The following is an 18981-nucleotide window of genomic DNA, read 5'->3' on the forward strand; positions in this document are numbered from 1 at the left end:
TTTAATCTTGTTCATCTTTTACTTATCAGCTAGAGACAGCCAGAAATTGAGAGGGGAAGTGAGGAGAGAGAGAGAGAGAGAGAGAGAGAGAGAGACACAGAGGGACACCCGCAGCCCTGCTTCACCACTTGCAAAGCAGGTGGGGACCGGGGGCTTGAACCTGGGTCCTTGCGCATTGTAACATGTGCTCTCCACCAGGCATACCACCACCCAGCCCCTTTCTTTTTAATGTTAACTAATTCCCCTCCTCTCCCTCCTCTTTCTCCTCCTTTTTCTTCTCCTTCTCCTCCTCCTCTTCATTTTAAATAATTTCTATAGTGGGGGCTTAATTTTAAGTTTAAGTTTTTAATATTTATTTATTCCCTTTTTGTTGCCCTTGTTTTTATTGTTGTAGTTATTATTGTTGTTGTTACTGATGTTGTTGTTGGATAGGACAGAGAAATGGAGAGAGGAGGGGGAGAGGGGGCTCCATCACGGGTCCTTGAGTGTGGTGACATATTCTCTCTACTGGGTGTTTCACTGCCTGGCCCCTTGCTGTTGAGTGAGTAACTTCCCTCAGAGCCTCAAGTAGGAAAGTTTGCAGAACCATCATTGCTATCTCCTTGGCCCTGTCTTTTTTTTTTCTTATTGATTTCTAAAAACTCTTTACATATGTGGCATTTCTTTTTTTTTATTGTTGTTCTTCATGTCGTCATTGTTGGATAGCACAGAGAGAAATGGAGAGAGAGGGAGAGAAAGACACCTGCAGACCTTCTTCACTGTCTGTGAAGCGACTCCCCTGCAGGTGGGGAGCTGGGGGCTCAAATCGGGATCCTTGTGCTTTGCGCCACATGCGCTTAACCCGCTGCACTCCCATATGTGGCATTTCTTTTGAATCCAGAGTCCTGCTCAGCTCTGGCTTCTGGTGGTGCTGGGGATGGAACCTGGGGCCTCAGAGCCTTAGGCAGTGTCTCCCCTCCAAGGTCCAGTGTTTGAGCCAATATTCCCCCTCCTGGGTTGCTTGTATTATTATCATTCTGTTTTTTGTTTTTTTTTTTTAAACCATGTATTTATCATGGATCTGAGAAAATTCAGAGCCCTGCTCAGCTCTGGCAGGAGGTGTTGCTAGGACTTGAACCCGGGGCACTCTGCCAGGCTGAACTCATTCCCTAGTGAGGGGGCAAGCGGAGCCTCTCTCTGACACACTCGGTGCCGAGACTCGAACTCGGGGACCTCCAGCTTTAGACTCCAGCGCTCTATCCACTGCACACCCCTCCGGGGACAACCACAGTTACTGTGTCCCCCAGCACTCATGTCCTTTCCTCTCCAGCTCTATCCTGCCTTCCTGTGACCATCCCGGCCCTCCCACCCCATTGTGCCCCCCCCCCCACACACACACACAGGGCGTTGTTGGAGGGGGGTGTTGGGAAAGCCAGTTGCCCTGATTTCTATCACCTGAGACGGGTTCTGCCTGTTTAAGTCCAAGTCCCGCCCGTGACTTAGGGCTGGAAGTACCCCATCTGAGCTGGGGGACTGGGGGGGGGGGGTCGGGCCCTTCCATCTCAGATACCTTCTGCTTCAGTGACAAAGAGGCTTTTTTCTCTCTTTGATTTTATGGGAGGAGGGAAGTTCGGTGGTTCAGACATTGGCCTGTCGAGCGGGAGCGCCTGTCTCTGCCTCTCTCTTTCTCTGTCTTCCCTTCCCTTTTGCTTTCTGGCTGTCTTGGATCAATAAACAAAGAAGATAAAAAAAAATTAAAAGAAAAATTTTAAGAGACACCACAGCCCTGCCACACCTTCCGTAGAGCTTCCCCTTGTGAGTGGTGGCACTGTGATGTGGAGCCAGGGCTCGAATCGAGGGCTTCTTTTGTGTTTTTCCCCATGCTCTGCTGAGTGAGATGTCTCCCGGCCCCTTGGAAGTGGAAGTAGTTTGTGTTAGGAAGCCATTCTCTGAGGGGTCGTTCCTCTGAAAGGAACCCCATCTGTTTCCACTTGATAAGTTTATTTATGAGGGAGAGAACAAAGCAGAGCCTGCCTGAATGTCAGGACTCAAACCCGGGACCTCACGCCTGAGAGTCCAGTGAATGCTTTTATCCACTGCTCGCCCTCTCGAGCCTTGAAACCTATCCAGTTAGGGAGTCGGGCGGTAGCACAGCAGGTTAAGCGCACGTGGTGCAAAGCGCAAGGACCCGCATAAGGCTCCCGGTTCGAGCCCCCGGCTCCCCACCTGCAGGAGGGTCGCTTCCCAGGCGGTGAAGCAGGTCTGCAGGTGTCTGTCTTTCTATCCCCCTCTCTGTCTTCCCCTCCTCTCTCCATCTCTCTCTGTCCTAGCCAACAATGACATCAATAACAACTTCAACTATAAAAAACAAAAAAAAAAAGAAAGAAAGAAACCTATCCAGTTCAAAGGCAGGCAGCCTTCAGAAGTGCTCAGCGTGATCGAGCCTCAGCCCCGTCCACGTCCACCTCAGGAAGCATGCCCTCCCTCCCCGCCCAACCCCCAGCCCGGGCAACCACTGACCCGCTTCCTGTCCCCAGCTGACCCACTTCCTGTCCTCAGCTGCCAAGACCCAGCTCTTGGTCCTTTTCTTCCTTTTGAGTCTTTGCCGTGGATAAAAAAAGGAGACACCGGCAGTGTTGCCTAGTGGTCAGCCCCGGAGATGTGTTCGTGTGAGAGCCCTGCTTGGTGCTTGCTCCCTATAACCCTTTCCCTCTGGCTCATAAAATAAATAAAACCACCCAGGAGGGAAAAGGAAAATAAAATAAATTAAAAAAAAAAACTCCCCACGCCTGCAGGAAGCATCTCCTGAGGCCTGTGGGGTGTGGGGGAGCTTGTCCAAATATTTGTCCCCATTAGGGGTGGGGCTAGAGCCCTGGTCCCCAAGGGGATGTGGTTCTCTTGGTCACCAACCTTCTGGCCCAGGCCTCCTGGGTCTGCATCCCCTCCTCGCCCCTCCTTTCCCCCCCCAACCCCACACGTCCAGAGTCTGGCTTCCCATCGCCTGTGTTCGGGCAGGGGTGGGGTGGGCAGGGCACGACATCTCAGCCCAGGTCTCCCAGCACCAGGAGGGCCATAGCCCCATGGGGCGGTCACACTTCCTGGCGGTCTGAGTCACCTCTGTCTCTGTCTCCCTCTCCCTCCCCACAGAGACTTCCTCCCCCGAGGTTCTGGAATCGTCACCCGGCGGCCTCTCATCTTGCAGCTCATCTTCTCCAAAACAGGTAGGGCTCCCCGGAGCCGGCATTCCCGCGCCCCTCAGCTCACACCCCGGGCCCTCGCCCAACCGGCCCGTCAGGGGCGAGAAGCAACACCCGAGCTTGCCCCAGTGCCACAGGGCCTCCCAGGTGGTGCCGGGGCTCAACCCTGGTGACTGTGACCTGTCACAAGCCTTCCCCAGTGAGCTGTCGCACCGGTGTGGCTGATGCTGGCGCTGGGGCTTGAACCCAACCCCAGAATCTGTGGTCTTCTCGTTCGATCGTTTTTTCATTCATTACTTTTCAGTGCCTGCCTGATCCCACTTCTGGTCATTTCTCTCTCTCTCTCTCTTTATTTTTCTCCACTTTTATTTATTGGAGAGACACAGAGAGACCCCTGCGGCCCTGCTTCCCCACTCATGAAGCTTTCTCCCTGCAGGTGGGGACCGGGGGCTTGAACCTGGGTCCTTGTGCCCTGGAATGTGAGCGCTTAACCATCAGCGCCACCGCCTGGCCCCCATTTCCTTCCTACCTTCTTTCCTTCCTTCCTTCTTTCCAGCTAGGGAGGGAGAGAGAGCAAGAAACACCACAGAGCCTTCTCCTCTCTTGGAGGGCCTCCTATGTGGTGGTGTGGGGGCTCAAACTCAGGTCCTCACGCGTGCGCTCTACTCGGTGGGGAGGGAGCAGCCACCAGCATCTACATTTTAGTAAAAAGATTCGCACGACTGAACTTATTCAGTTTGGCACAGGACAGAGAGAAGCTGAGAGAGAAGAGGAGAGAGAGGAGACACAGACAGACAGACACCGTCAGCCCTGCTTCACCACTCGTGAAGCTTCCTCCCTGCAGGTGGCGAGCAGGGGCTGGGACCCGGATGCACGACTGTCCGCCACACACACACCCTGGAGAACCCCTCTCTCCCCTGGGCCCACCGGTGAAGGAAGCCAGGCCCAGAGGGCAGGCAGCCTGTGACTCTCTGTCCCCACTTCCTGTGAGGACAACACAGATAATAATAGCACTCACTCAGGGCCCCCCCGACACACACACACACACACACACACACCCCCGTGACACCCCAGCTCCCCTCTGCCTGCTGGCGGGAGGGGGGAGGCTGATGGCTTTGTGTCAGCAGCGGAAGACAGCGGGTGGGGCCTTCGGGCAAAGCCGAGCGTGGATCCCTAACCTAGCACAGGAAGTGACAATCCTTGGTGCAGGGATCAGGGAACGAAGGGAGGTAACGGAGGTGTCATGGGTGGCCCTTGTGAGTTCAAGGGAGAAAATCGTGGCCCACGAGGGGGCACAGTGGATAAAACGCTGGACTCCCAGGCGTGTGGTCCCTAGCCTGGCATGTGCCAGAGAGAAGTTCTGCTTCCTCTCTCATGGGGTGAAGACAGAGAGACGGCGTGGAGGAGGTGGCCAGTAGGATTCCCCACTTGCACTGTGCTGGGAAGACCTCCCCAGACCCCTGGAAGAGAGAGCTGGGGGGAGGGTTTAAGAGACAGTCTTTTTTTTTTTTTTTTTGCCTTTTGTTAAACTTACTGTCTTTTTTTTTATTGTTGTACTTGTTGTTGTTATTGATGTCGTCCTTGTTGGATAGGACAGAGAGAAATGGAGAGAGGAGGGGAAGACAGAGAACGGGAGAGAAAGACAGACACCTGCAGACCTGCTTCACCGCCTGAAGTGACTCCCCTGCAGGTAGGGAGCCGGGGGCTCGAACTGGGATCCTTCTGCCGGTCCTTGTGCTTTGTGCCACCTGCGCTTAACCTGCTGTGCTACCGCCTGACTCCCAAGAGACGGTCCTATGGGACTTGGCGGTAGGGATCTGAGAGACATTAGAGAGACAGCAGGCAGAGGAGGGAGAGACACCACAGCCCCACCTCGCCATTCCAAGGAGCGCCCATGGGTGGCGCTGTCTGTGGTGCCGAGCCTGGAACCCAGGGCCTCCCCCGAGCGATCTCCCAGCCCGAGGGAGCTAGAGAGAGGACCTGGCTTGAAAGCCTTGTCCTCCTCCCCTTCCTCTTATTTTTGAGGAGCTAGAGACAGAAATTGAGAGGGGAGGGGGGAGAGAGAAGAAGGAGAGACACCTACACCCTGCTCCACCTCTTGTGAAGCTTGGCCCCTGCAGGTGGGGACCGTGGACTTGAACCCAGCACCTTGTGTGCACAGCGCTCCATTATTTTTTGCCTCCAGGGTTACCTTTGGGGCTCAGTGCAGGCATTATGAATCCACTGCTCCTGGAGGGGTTTTGTTTGTTTGTTTGTTTAATTGGCTAGGACAGAGGGAAATTGAGATGGTGATAGGGAGACAGAGACACCTGCAGACCTGCTTCACCGCCTGGGAAGCGACTCCCCTGCAGGTGGAGAGCCGGGGGCTCGAACCGGGATCCTTATGCCAGTCCTTGCACTTTGCACCACGTGCGCTTAACCCTCTGCGCTACCGTCCGGCTCCCCTCGCCCATATATCTTAAAATTCCGAGAGAGAGAGAGAGAGAGAGAGACGTTGACCAGGAGTCTCGGATTATGCAGGCTCCAAGCCCTAATGGCAGAAGCAAAAGGCTTAGAAAGTCCTGTCTCCTCTGGTTAAGAGAAGGAAGGATACCGGGAGCCTTCTGGAAAAGAAGCCGAGAGGATTCTGGCATGGACAGGAGGCTTGGCCCCTAGGCCAGTGGCTGCAGAATCCCAAAGAAGGGAGCAGGGGAAGAGGAAGAGGCAGGCAGCACTGTCTTCTCAGGTGGGGCCCCTGCGGGCAGAGGTTGTGCAAAGGCCCTGGGGCAGACGAGCTGGGAATAAGGGGGTCAGGGCAGGCCTGCACAGCTGCAGGGCAGTGGACTGCAAGCAGAAGGTGGGGGAGGGGGCTGGGAGAGGGTGTTTGTAGGTGCCAAGGTGTGTGATCGGGACTTCGGCTGGGGTTTGGGTGAGGTGGCATCTATAGAAGTTTCAGTGGAGAAGGGAGGGTCCCCGCCGGAATGTGGGGGGGGGGAGGCTTCCAGAGTGTCTAGTCTGGTGTTCTGTTTTGCACAATTTCCCAACAGTTGTGTGCAGGGGTGGGGTGGGGTGTGGGGCCCTGCTTCTGCTGGCGGTGGGGGCAAGTGGGGCGACCTCAGAACTCTGCAGCTGGGGTTCAGGGAGGTTGAAGAGGCCCACGGGGGCTGGGAACCTCACAGAGGGCTTGGGACACCTGTTTAAAAAAAGGGGGGGGGAGTTGGCAGTAGTGCAGCGGGTTAAGCGCACAGGGTGTGAAGCACAAGGACCGGCGGAAGGATCCCGGTTCGAGCCCCCAGCTCCCCACCTGCAGGGGAGTCACTTCACAGGCGGTGAAGCAGGTCTGCAGGTGTCTCTTTCTCTCCCCCTCTCTGTCTTCCCCTCCTCTCTCCATTTCTCTCTGTCCTATCCAACAACAACGATATCGATAACAACAAAAATAACTACAACAACAGTAAAAAACAAGGGCAACAAAAGGGGAAATGAATACATAAAATAAATAAAAAGAAACCACAAGTTTCTTAAAAAAAAAAAAAATGACACAAAAGGTGGGAGACACTGCTGGAACCACGTAGACATTCCCCCCATCACGTAGGTGGCCCGCACCCCACCCCCGTATCACACTACCCAGGCCCCCTGAGGATGACACAAAACCGCCCACACCCCAATTCCTCCTGCCAAAGCCACATTCCCCAGCCAGGGTCCCCTGCACTTCCAGACCCTGCCCACTACCGGGCCCCGCCCACCAGCTCAGCCCCGCCCACAGGCCCTGCCCACTCCCCAGGGACCCCTTTTCAGGCCCCGCCCACTGACAAGCCCCGCCCACCACCTCCTGTCCTGGTCCAGGGCCCCTTCCAGGACAGGCCCCGCCCACTGCGCAGGGCCCCGCCCACCAGCCGGGCCCCCACCAGTCCAGCCAGTCCAGCTCTTTCTCCTGGCAGGGCCCCTCTGCTCCACACAGCCCTCCCCATTCCGTCTGTCTCTCTCCCTGTCTCCCTCCCTCTCCCTCTCCCTTTCCCTTCTCTCATCCTCTCTCTATTCCTCTCTCTCCCTCTCTCTCTCTCTCTCTCTCCCTCTCCCTCTCTCTCTCTCTCTTCCTCTCTCCCCCTCCCTCTCCCTCTTTCTCTCCCTCCCTCTCTCCCTCTCTCTCTTTCTCCCTCTCCCTCTGTCTCTCTCCCTTTCTCTCTCGCCCTCTCTCTGTCTCTCTGTCTCACCGAAGGCTCCCTCGCTCCCCAGAATATGCTGAATTTCTGCACTGCAAGTCCAAAAAGTTTACAGACTTCGATGAGGTGCGGCAGGAGATCGAAGCAGAGACCGACCGGGTCACGGGGACCAACAAGGGTATCTCCCCGGTGCCCATCAACCTGCGGGTCTACTCGCCCCACGGTAGGCGGGGCTGGCCCCGGGGAGGGGGAGGGGCGGTGAGCTCCCTGGCACCACATGGGCAGACCCGTGGGCCCCAGAGGAAGCTCTCTGGTGCTCACGTGGTATGACCACCTTCCCCCCCTCCGTCACCCTCACCGTCCAGTGTTGAATCTGACCCTCATCGACCTCCCGGGCATCACCAAGGTCCCCGTGGGGGACCAGCCCCCTGACATCGAGTACCAGATCCGGGAGATGATTCTGCAGTTCATCAGCCGGGAGAGCAGCCTCATCCTGGCCGTCACCCCCGCCAACATGGACCTGGCTAACTCAGACGCCCTGAAAATGGCCAAGGAGGTGGACCCCCAAGGTGAAGCCCCTGCGCCCAGCCTCCGGGGCGGGGGGAAGGGGGAACCTTGAACCCAGAGCCCCTGCTCCGCGTCCCCTGCAGCAAGGACCTTGTTCACATGTGTTCTGGATGGGTGGACTCCCCGCCTAGTGCTCCCTTTGCACATGCGCCCTCTGCCCCACGGGCTCCCTCCCGCAGGCCTGCGGACCATCGGCGTCATCACCAAGCTGGACCTGATGGACGAGGGTACCGACGCCAGGGACGTCCTGGAAAACAAGCTGCTCCCCTTGAGAAGAGGTGGGGGTGTCTGGGGGGTGCCGCAGGGGCGGGGGGGGGGCAGGAGTGTGGAGGACAGAGACAAGCAGGGAGAGGACAGGCTCCACAGCACCACTCTGCATCCAGGGATCTCTCCCAGGTGCTGTAGTGGTTCTTCCATGTGGTGCCAGGGCTCGAAGCCAGGCCGCCCATGCAGACTAAGGCAGGTGGGCATTCTACCTGCTGGCCTGGCCTCCAGCCAGGTAACCTTTACGATTTATGTATTTATGAGAAGAAGAAGCAAAGCTCCACTCGGGCACACGCAACGCTGAGGGTCCAAGTGAACGTGACTCCGTTTGACCGCTCCACAGCCAACTTTTCCAAAACGCAAAAGAGAGAGAGGGAGAGAAACCCCAGCACCTGAGCTTCCTCAGGTGCCACGATCCCACCCATGTGACGCCGGGGCGCAAACCTGGTCTGAGGGGCCTGGTGGTGGAGCACCTAGTTGAACACACGTTACAGTACATAAGGACCTGGGTTCAAGCCCCCGGTCCCCACCTGCAGGGGGAAAGCTTCCCAAGTGGTGAAGCAGGGCGGCAGGTGTCTCTCTCTCTTTTTCCCTTTTCTCTCACCTCTTCCCTTTGGATTTCACTCTAACTCTATCCAGTAAGTAAAATACTTTAGGGGGCCGGGCGGTAGCGCAGTGAGTTAAGCGCACGTGGCGCAAAGTGCAAGCACCGGCGTAAAGATCCCAATTTGAGACACCGTCTCCCCACCTGCAGCGGTGAAGCAGGTCTGCAGGTGTCTTTCTCTCCCCCTCTCTGTCTTCACCTCCTCTCTCCATTTCTCTCTGTCCTATCCAACAACAACGACAGCAATAACAACAATAATAACCACAGCAAAGATAAAACAACAAGGGCAACAAAAGGGGGAAAACAATAAAATAAAAAATACTTTTCAAAAACAAATTAAAACCAAAGAAACCTGGTCTGACCACTTACCTAACCGGGTGAGCTGCGTCTGGCCCAGCTCATGTTTTAAGCTACATAATAGTAGTCGGGTCAATAATCTTTCATTCATTAGTCAGACGTCACACTAGCTGTTTTTTTTTTTTTAATTGCTGGGGCTTGGTGCCTGAAACACCAGCTGTTATTACTTCATGTTTCTGTCCGTTGCTTTGCCACTCACAAAGCTCCCCCCACACACACACTGCAGGTGGGGACTGGGGGCTTGAACCCTTGTCCTTGTGCATTGTAATATGTGCACTCAACCAGGTGCGCCGCCACCCAGCCCCAATCTGTCTTTTCTTATTCAGATTTCTTTATGATTGGGTCATCAGGAAAGTCATGAGTTGTGAGAGAGTCTAACAGGGAGAGAAACAGAGAGAGAGGCCAGAGCCCTGCTCAGCTCCGGCTGATGGTGATGTTGGGGCTTGAACCTGGGACCTCAGAGCCTCAGGCAGGAGAGTCTGCAGAACCCCTGTGCCTTTTCCCCAGCCCTCCAGACAAGCCTGACTCTCGCACCTGGCAAAGTAGCACACTGCCCAGGAGAGCTGTTTCCCTGGTCCATTTGCATTAGCTAGAGTTAAAGAAATCTGCCAATCCATGTCAAGTTGAGAGAGAGAGAGAGAGAAAGAGCCAGCCAGCCGGTATCTCTAAGCTAGGTAGGAGGCGTGCGTTGGCGGCCTGGGGGACTGGGAGTGAACCCCGGTACCACATGGGAAGCACTTTGGCACCACAGAAAGCTCCAGTTCTGAAAACACACGCACACACATGCGTTCTTCTCCTTTGTGTGTCTCTCTGGTTCAGGAACTTTAACAGCGGCCCCGGTGGAATCTCCCCACGGGTGCGTGACCTTCTTCCCCGCCCACTGAAGATTCAGGTGTTTTCCTGTTGAAAATTTCTTTCTTTTCTTGCCTGTAAAAAAAATAATAAAATGGCCAGAAAAAAAAAATTCAGGGAGAGGTGTTGGGGTTGGCGCACCCGATTCAGCGCACACAGTAGGAAGTTCAAGGGTCTGGGTTCGAGCCTTCAGCTTCCCACCTGCAGTTGGGGAAGCTTCACAAGCAGTGAAGCAGGTCTGGAAGTGTCTCTCTATTGCGCCAGCTCTCTCAAGTTCTCTCTGTCCTAGCCATTAAAATGGAAAACATGGCTGCCAGGAGCAGTGGATTCGTAGTGTTGGCACCTAGCCCCAGTGAGAACCCTGGAGGCAAAAAAAAAAAGGCTTTTTTCTTTTAAGATTCATTTTGGATAGAGATAGACACTTGTAGCCCTGCTCCACCGTTCCTGAAGCTTCTCTCCTGCAGATGTGGTGCGGGGAATTCAAACCCAGGATCTACACTGCTAACAGGTTCATTCAGCTGGGTACACCACCACCCAGCCCCTTTTCTCTTTAAAAAATTTTTTTTGAAAAGATATATGTATATATATATTTTAACTCTTTATTTATTGGCTACAGACAAACAGAAACCCAGAGGGGAGGGGGAGACAGAGAGGGAAAGACACCTGCAACCCTGCTTCATCACTTGGACAGCTTTCCCCCTGCAGGTGGGGACTGGGGGACTTGAACCCGGGTCTTTGTGCATTGTAACGTGCACTGAACCAGGTGCACCACCACTCAGCTGTCTTTAAAAAAACAAAACAACTACAATAAAAACAGTAACTACAATACTAAAACAACAAGGGCAACAAAAGGAAATAAATAAAATTAAAAAATTTTTTTTAAAAGTTCTTTAAAAAAAAAAGATTCATTTATTGTGTGTGTGTGAGACAGATGGAGACAGAGATATGCAGAGAGAGCCTCCCTCTGGCAGACGCAATGCCAGGGATCGAACCTGGGACCTCACGCTTGAGAACCCAGTGTTTCATCCACTGCTCCCCATCCCTGGCCCCCTGGCCGTCCAGAGTCTCTTGAGTGAAGCACAGAGCTGGTGTCCCTTGGTCTGTCTGTCTGCCAGTCCCCCTGCCCCCTGTCACTGACAGGTCCAACACCTCCCCCCCCCACCGTAGGCTACATCGGGGTGGTGAACCGTAGCCAGAAAGACATTGAAGGCAAGAAGGACATCCGGGCCGCGCTGGGGGCCGAGCGCAAGTTCTTCCTGTCGCACCCCGCTTACCGGCACATGGCAGACCGCATGGGGACCCCGCATCTGCAGAAGACGCTCAACCAGGTAGGGCTGCACACTGACCAACAGGCCCCAGCCTCAGAGGTGTTGCTGCCACACGGCTTCAATCCTCCAGGGACCCGGGCCGGGTAGCCCCTCAGCCCCGACTGTGTTGTGGGGAGCTGTATTCTAGAATATTCTATCTCTCCCAGGCTTGTATATTCTGTTATGTTCTCTGATAGACAGTACAATCTATACTCGCTCTGTGTTCTCTGCTCTTTCGTCTTGTTTAATTTTCTGCCCTCTGTTCCGTCCACCTGTCATTTAACTTTTTCAAATTGATTAATATTATTATTTTTATTTATTTATTTATTTTTTTTGTCCAGAGCCCTGCTCAGTACTGGCTTCTGGAGGTGCTGAGATTTGAACCTGGGACCTCAGAGTCTCAGGCAGGAGAGTCTTTTTTTTTGCAGAACCATGATGCTGTCTCTTAGGTCCTGTCTTCTTCTTTTTTTTTTTTTCCCTTGTTGATTTCTAAAAACTCTTTGCATATGTGGCGTTTCTTTTGAATGCGGAGCCCTGCTCAGCTCTGGCTGGCGGCGGCGCCAGGGATTGAACCTGGGACTTTTTTTGCTTTCCTTTCTTTTTTTTTTTTTAAATTTTTTAAAATATTTATTCTCTTTTATTGCCCTTGTTTTATTGTTGTAGTTATTACTGCTGTCTTTGTCGTTGGATAGGACAGAGAGAAATGGAGAGAGGAAGGGAAGACAGAGAGGGGGAGAGAAAGCAGATGGGGAGCCAGCTCTGGCTTTTTGGTGGTGTGGGGGATTGAACCTGGGACTTCAGAGCCGGAGGCATGAGAGTCTTTTTGCACACCCATGATGCTGTCTACCCCTGCCCTTAAACCAGGATCCTTTCGCTGGTCCTTGCACTTCAGACCACCTGCACTTAACTCACCGCACTACCGCCCGACTCCCTCCTTTTCTTTTTCTTTATGTGTTACATCTGAGAGAAAACTATTCTCGGTACAGAGAGAGAGAAGCTAGGACAGCCCTCAACACATGCAGGGATGGTACCAGGAACCTCAGGCTTGCAAGCCCTGTGCCCTGTGCTATACCAGTCATATCTCCCTGCACCCCTGAACTCTTACTAGAACCCAGATGGCCTTCCCCACTCTCCCTGGGCCTCCACTTGTGGTGCCTGAGGAGTGGAATTCCCAGTATGGCCTGACCGGAAGTGTTGCCTTCTGACCAGAAGTGCTGTCCCCGGGGCCTGGCCTGCCTTATCACCAGGCTCCCAAGAGCCCCAATGGGCAGTGGCAACTTGCTGAGCGGTGGCCGGGCCTCGGGGTGACACCTCCAGAGTCCTTACCCCCCTCAACTGGTGATGGTCACTATGCCAGAACCAAGCCTCACCCTGGGAGGGAAGGGGGTTGTGTTTTTGTGGGTGTCGCAGAATCACAGCTGGGGGGCCCCCAGAGGGAAGTGTCCCCTGCTGGTGGCAGCCTGGGCCCCACTGGGAGTGGCTCTGCCCCGGGGCTGGGGGGAGGGACCAGGGGAAGGGAAGTAAAACTCTCCACAGGTGGCAGGGTCTCCTAGAGTTTGGGGGTTTCTAAAGGGAGGGGATCCTTCTCCCTTTCAGGACCACAGGTGGCCGCAGAGGGGGCATTGGGGTAAGGTGCTCCCTGGGGGGCTCAGAGGTCTTTGGGGACCACCTTCTTTGCAGATGCACGCCTTTGCCGGAGCTTCTTGGAGCCCTCAACTTAAAGATTTATTCATCAGGGCCGGGCAGTGGTGCACCGAGTTAAGCGCACATAGTACAAAGCACAAGGGTCTGAGTTGAGCCCCTGGCTCCCCACCTGCAGGGGGGTCGCTTCACAAGTGGTGAAGCAGGTCTGCAGGGATCTCTCTGTCTTTTTCCATGTCTGTCTCTCCCTCCTCTGTCAATTTCTCTCTGTTTTGTCCAATAAAATGGGAAAAATTTTGACATCCAGGAGCAGTGGATTGGTAGTGCAGGCACCGAGCCCCAGAGATAACCCTGGAGGCAGAGAGAGACAGAAAGAGAAGGAGCCTCCTTCTGGCACACTCAACGCCAGGGATGGAACTTAGGACCTCACAGTGGAGAGTCCAACCCTCTAACCACTGTGCCCCCTCCCAGGGCTTTACAGACTTCTTCAATTTTTTTTTTAATAACCTTGGTGTTTTTTCTTTATGTATTTTACTTATTTTATTTTTGAGAGAGAAAGAGACAGAGAAACACCAGAGCACTGCTCAGCTCTGGCTTATGGTGGTGCGGGGGATTGAACCTGGGACTTCGGAGCCCCAGGCATGACAGTCTCTTTGTGTAACCACTATGCTGTCTACCCCCGCCCTCACAGACTTCTTATTACTGACAGAGAGTAGCACAACATCATCAGGACCTCTCTCTAGACACTACAGTCCTCCTTCCTCTCTTTTCCATTCCTTATTTTTATTTACCTATAAACTATCAATAGGCTTCTTGGCTTAATCAATGACTCCTGACCAAGAGATAAAGCAGGGTGTGGCAGAGATAATCCAGTGGTTATGCAAAGAGACTTTCACAGCCCTTCAGCTATACCGAGGTATAGGTCTTCTCCTGAGTTTCCCAGTTAGATCTCTGTGCCCTGGTGTCCCTCCCTGTTGCTGCTCCAGATTCTGAGGGTAGTAGCAATGGAGACTCAGAGTTGTACTTGGTGAGACTCTGGGGAGTCCTTTCCTCCCTTCAGCTGTCCCCTTGTTGGTGGAGCAGACTGGAGGTGGTGTCTCCAAACTGTCCAACTGTTAGCAGTCACTTAATCTCTCCTTAGGCCCCTCTCTCCTCTCTGTCACCAGCCACGCGTGTTTGTACTCACGGGTGATTTACTGGGTTTCTGTGGTCATTCTAGTCCTGTCTTGTTTCGGTCCGGGTGGTCTCCTTTGGTATTCCTAGTTGATCCAGGAGAGGAGAGGAGAGGAGAGAAAGCGATCTGCTGCTCGTAGCTCCGCCTCCTTATTTACCTATAATAATTATTATTATTATTTGCCTCCAGGGTTATCGCAGGGCTCAGTGCCTGCACTACGAATCCACTGCTCCTGGAGGCCATTTTTCCCATTTTTGTTGCCCTTGTTGTAGTTGTTACTGTTATTGTTGTCATAGATGTTGTTGTTGGGTAGGACAGAGAGAAATGGAGAGAGGAGGGGAAGACAGAGAGGGGAAGAGAAAGACACCTGCAGACCTGCTTCACCGCCGTGGAAGCGACTTCCCTGCAGGTGGGGAGCCGGGGGCTCGAACTAGGATCCTTACGCTGGTCTTTGCGCTTTGCGCCACGTGCGCTACCGCCCAACTCCGTATTATTATTTTTTTATTTTTAACTTTTTTACATTTATTAATTTTCCCTTTTGTTGCCCTTGGTTTTTTTATTGTTGTTGTTCTTATTGATGTCGTCGTTGTTGGCTAGGACAGAGAGAAATGGAGAGAGGAGGGGAAAACGTAGGGGGAGAGACAGACAGACACCTGCAGACCTGCTTCACCGCCTGGGAAGTGATCCCCCTACAGGTGGGGAGCTGAGGGCTCGAACCAGGATCCTTACACCGGTCCTTGTGCTTTGCGCCACGTGCGCTTAACCCGCTGCGCTACCGCCCGACTTATTATTATTATTATTATTTTAAAGATTCTATTTATTTATTAATGAGAAACATAGGAGGAGAGAGAAAGAACCAGGCATCACCCTGGTACATGTGCTGCCAGGTATTGAACTCAAGACCTTATGTTTGAGAGTCCGATGCTTTATCCACTGTGCCACCTCCCGGACCACCCCTATTATTATTTTTTAACATGAGAAAGAACTCAGATCTCTGGTCCCTGGTGTGTGGCACTGATGGCACTCAAGCCCTCACGGCCTGCGCTCGGTAGCTGAGCCTCCTCTCCAGCAGGCCCAGAGCTGACTGGGTTTCTAGGCCCTTCTATCCATCTATCCCGTGTCCAGAGGGACATGTCCATCCCACGGTCTGTGGACCCTGTGGTCCTGGAATGCTTCCCTGCCTTTGTCGTTGGGGGCTGACCTCTGACCTCTGCCCTGCAGCAACTGACCAATCACATCCGGGAGTCGCTGCCGGCCCTGCGCAGCAAACTACAGAGCCAGCTGCTGTCTCTGGAGAAGGAGGTGGAGGAGTACAAGAGCTTCCGGCCTGACGACCCCACGCGCAAAACCAAAGCCTTGCTGCAGTGGGTGCCACCCCGCCACCTGCCTCCTCCCCCCTTCCGCCCCTCCACCCATCCACCCATCTGTCTGTCCACACATCTTCCCATCCATCTATCCACCCATCCATCAGTCCATCCATTCATCCATCCATCCATCCATCCATCCATCCATCCATCCCTCCATCCATCTGCTCATCCCTCCATCCCTCCATCATCCATCATCCATCAGTCCATCCATCTATCTGTCCATCTATCCATCCACTCATCCATCCATCCATCCATCCATCCATCCCTCCATCCATCCACTCATCCATCCATCTCTCCATCTATCCAGTCATCCATCTATCAGTCCATCCCATATCCATCCATCAGTCCATCCATTCGATCTGTCATCCATCCATCCATCCATCCATCCCTCCATCCATCCACTCATCCATCCATCTCTCCATCTATCCAGTCATCCATCTATCAGTCCATCCCATATCCATCCATCAGTCCATCCATTCGATCTGTCATCCATCCATCCATCATTCTATCCACTCATCCATCCATCCATCATTCTATCCACTCATCCATCCGTCCATCAGTCCATCCCTCATCCATCTATCAGTCCATCCATCCATCAGTCCATCCACTCATCCATCCATCAGTCCATCCATCCATCAGTCCATCCACTCATCCATCCATCAGTCCATCCATCCTTCAGTCCATCCACTCATCCATCCATCATCCATCCATCAGTCCATCCATCCATCAGTCCATCCATCCATCAGTCCATCCATCCATCAGTCCATCATCCATCTGTCCATACACTCATCCATCCATTCATCTATCCATTAGTCCATCCATTCATCCATCCATCCACCCACCCACTTACTCACCCCCATGTATCTTCCTCCTTCCCGCCCTTGACTATTTGAGACCCTGAGTCTGATGGTTTTACTGCTGACATCACCATCAATATAATAGTAATAATAATAATAACAGACAGCGGGTCACCCCCACCCCTGTGCCATCTATCCACGGTGCTCCCACATGCCAGGACTTGAAACCAGGGTCTCAAGCATAACCAGTCCTGCTGTCGGTCCCTGAAGCCATCCCCCGGCCCCTCAGAGAGCTGGCCAGCTGTCGGGGTTCTCAAGTGGGGGAATTCCCCCCACACACCTGCCCAGCACTTGACTCTCCCCCTCCCTGTCCCCAGGATGGTCCAGCAGTTCGGGGTGGACTTTGAGAAGCGGATTGAGGGCTCGGGGGACCAGGTGGACACGCTGGAGCTGTCGGGGGGCGCCCGCATCAACCGCATCTTCCACGAGCGCTTCCCCTTTGAGCTGGTGAAGGTAGTTGTGCGGGCCTTGCGGGGGGGTGGGGGGTGTCTCCATTAAGCTGCTAGAGAAGTCCACCCCTTCCATTCTCAAAAAAAAAAAAAAGGGAGTCGGGCTGTAGCGCAGCGGGTTAAGCGCAGGTGGCGCAAAGCACAAGGACCGGCATAAGGATCCCGGTTCGAACCCTGGCTCCCCACCTGCAGGGGAGTCGCTTCCCAGGCGGTGAAGCAGGTCTGCAGGTGTCTGTCTTTCTCTCCTCCTCTCTGTCTTCCCCTCCTCTCTCCATTTCTCTCTGTCCTATCCAACAACGACGACAACAATAATAATAACTACAACAATAAAACAACAAGGGCAACAAAAGGGAATAAATAAATAAAATAAATATTTTTTTAAAATTGAATGAATGAATGAATGAACACAGAATAAAGGGAGACAAAAAAAAAAAACCCGTATATTATTCCAGGGGGAAAAAAAGAAGTTCTGGACCCAACTCAAGCAGTGACAATGGGCTTTACCTCCAGTACTTACTTTTTTTTTTTTTTTTAATTTTTAATTTTTTTATTTTTTATTTTTTTCCCTCCAGGGCTATTGCTGGGCTTGGTGCCTGCACCATGAATCCACCGCTCCTGGAGGCCATTTTTCCCCCTTTTTGTTGCCCTAGTTGTTGCAGCCTCGTTGCAGTTATTATTGCCATTGTTGACGTTGCTTTGTTGTTGGATAGGACAGAGAGAAATGGAGAGAGGAGGGGAAGACAGAGAGAGAGGGGGAGAGAAAGATAGACACCTGCAGACCTGCTTCACCGCCTGTGAAGTGACTCCCCTGCAGGTGGGTATTTTTAATTAATTAATTTTGCCTCCAGGGCTACCGCTGGGGCTCGGTGCTGGCACTACGCATCCACTGCTCCCAGCGGCCAGTTTTTCCATTTTATTGGACAGGACAAGAGAGAAATTGACAGAGGAGAAGAAGATAGAGAGGGAGAGAGAAAGAGAGTCCTGCAAATCTGTCTGACCGCTTGGGAAGCTCCCCCCCCCGCAGGTGGGGTGCTGGGGCTCCAACCCGGATCCTTGAGCATGTGTGTTTACATGTGTGTTTAACCTGCTACACTACAGCCCAGTCCCCTATTTATTATTATTATTTTAAGATTTTATTTATTTATTCATGAGAAAGATAGGAGGAATAGAGAAAGAACCAGACATCACTCTTGGTCCATGTGCTGCCGGGGATTGAACTCAGGACCTCATGCTTGAGAGTCTAGTGCTTTAGCCACTGTGCCACCTCCCGGACCACTGTTGTTGTTATTATTTTTAAAGAACGTATTTATTTATTCATGAGAATGATAGGAGGAGAGAAGAAAGAACCAGATATCTCTCTGGTCCATGTGGTGTCAGGGATTGAACTCAGGACCTCATGCTTGAGAGTCCTATGCTTTATCCACTTATCCACTGCGCCACCTCCTGGACCACTGTTTTTTGTTTGTTTGTTTTGTTTTGTTTTGTTTTTACAGTTTATTTATTGGATAGAAATAGACAGAAATGGAGAGGGCAGGGAGAGAGAGACATCTGTAGCCCTGCTCCACTGTTTGGGAAACTTCCCTCCCCCCATGATGCATGGGGGCTCGAACACTGGTCCATGTGCGCTCAATTAGGTGCATCATCTGAGACAGGGTGGAAGGGGAGAGAGGGTAGAGGGTAGATAGCCTAATAGTTCTGTTAGTCTCTCCTGCCTGAGGCTTCAAAGTTGCAGGTTCAATACCCCGCACCACCATAAGCCAGAATTGAGCAGGACTCTGATTAAAAAATGGAGGGGGGAGGGTCAGGCGGTAGTGCAGTGGGTTAAGCGCACATGGTGCAAAGCACAAGGACCGGCACAAGGATCCCGGTTCAAGCCCCTGGCTCCCCAACTGCAGGGGAGTCGCTTCACAGGCAGTGAAGCAGGTCTGCAGGTGTCTGTCTTTGTCTCCCCCTCTCTGTCTTCCCCTCTTCTCTCCATTTCTCTATCCTATCCAACAACAACGGCATCAATAACAACAACAATAACCACAACAATATTTAAACAACAAGGGCAACAAAAGAGGAAAAAATAGCCTCCAGGAGCGGTGGATTTGTGGTGCAGGCACTGAGCCCCAGCAATAATCCTGGAGGCAAAAAAAAAAAAAAAAAAAAGGACGGGGTGGGGAAGTTCGAGTGGTGGTGCAGTGGGTTAAGCACACATGGTGCAAAGATCCCGGTTCGAGCCCCT

At 53.0% G+C, this 18981-nt stretch overlaps 1 protein-coding gene across 11 annotated transcripts in view; it reads left to right on the plus strand.

Annotated features, from left to right (window-relative positions):
- The window catches only part of DNM2 (dynamin 2), a 57552-nt gene that overhangs the window by 19510 nt on the left and 19061 nt on the right, over positions 1–18981 (plus strand). For 10 of the 11 annotated variants that reach the window (XM_060181739.1, XM_060181740.1, XM_060181741.1 and 7 more), the window contains exons 2-8: positions 3127–3200; positions 7389–7538; positions 7681–7884; positions 8062–8160; positions 11127–11287; positions 15303–15445; positions 16623–16758. In XM_060181739.1, coding sequence (XP_060037722.1) covers positions 3127–3200; positions 7389–7538; positions 7681–7884; positions 8062–8160; positions 11127–11287; positions 15303–15445; positions 16623–16758 — 967 coding nt within the window. The remainder of the gene's footprint in view (positions 1–3126; positions 3201–7388; positions 7539–7680; positions 7885–8061; positions 8161–11126; positions 11288–15302; positions 15446–16622; positions 16759–18981) is intronic. The other variant, XM_060181746.1, reaches the window with a different exon arrangement.

This window comes from Erinaceus europaeus, chromosome 23 (genome assembly GCF_950295315.1).
Source record: "Erinaceus europaeus chromosome 23, mEriEur2.1, whole genome shotgun sequence".
Classification (NCBI taxonomy): domain Eukaryota; kingdom Metazoa; phylum Chordata; class Mammalia; order Eulipotyphla; family Erinaceidae; genus Erinaceus; species Erinaceus europaeus.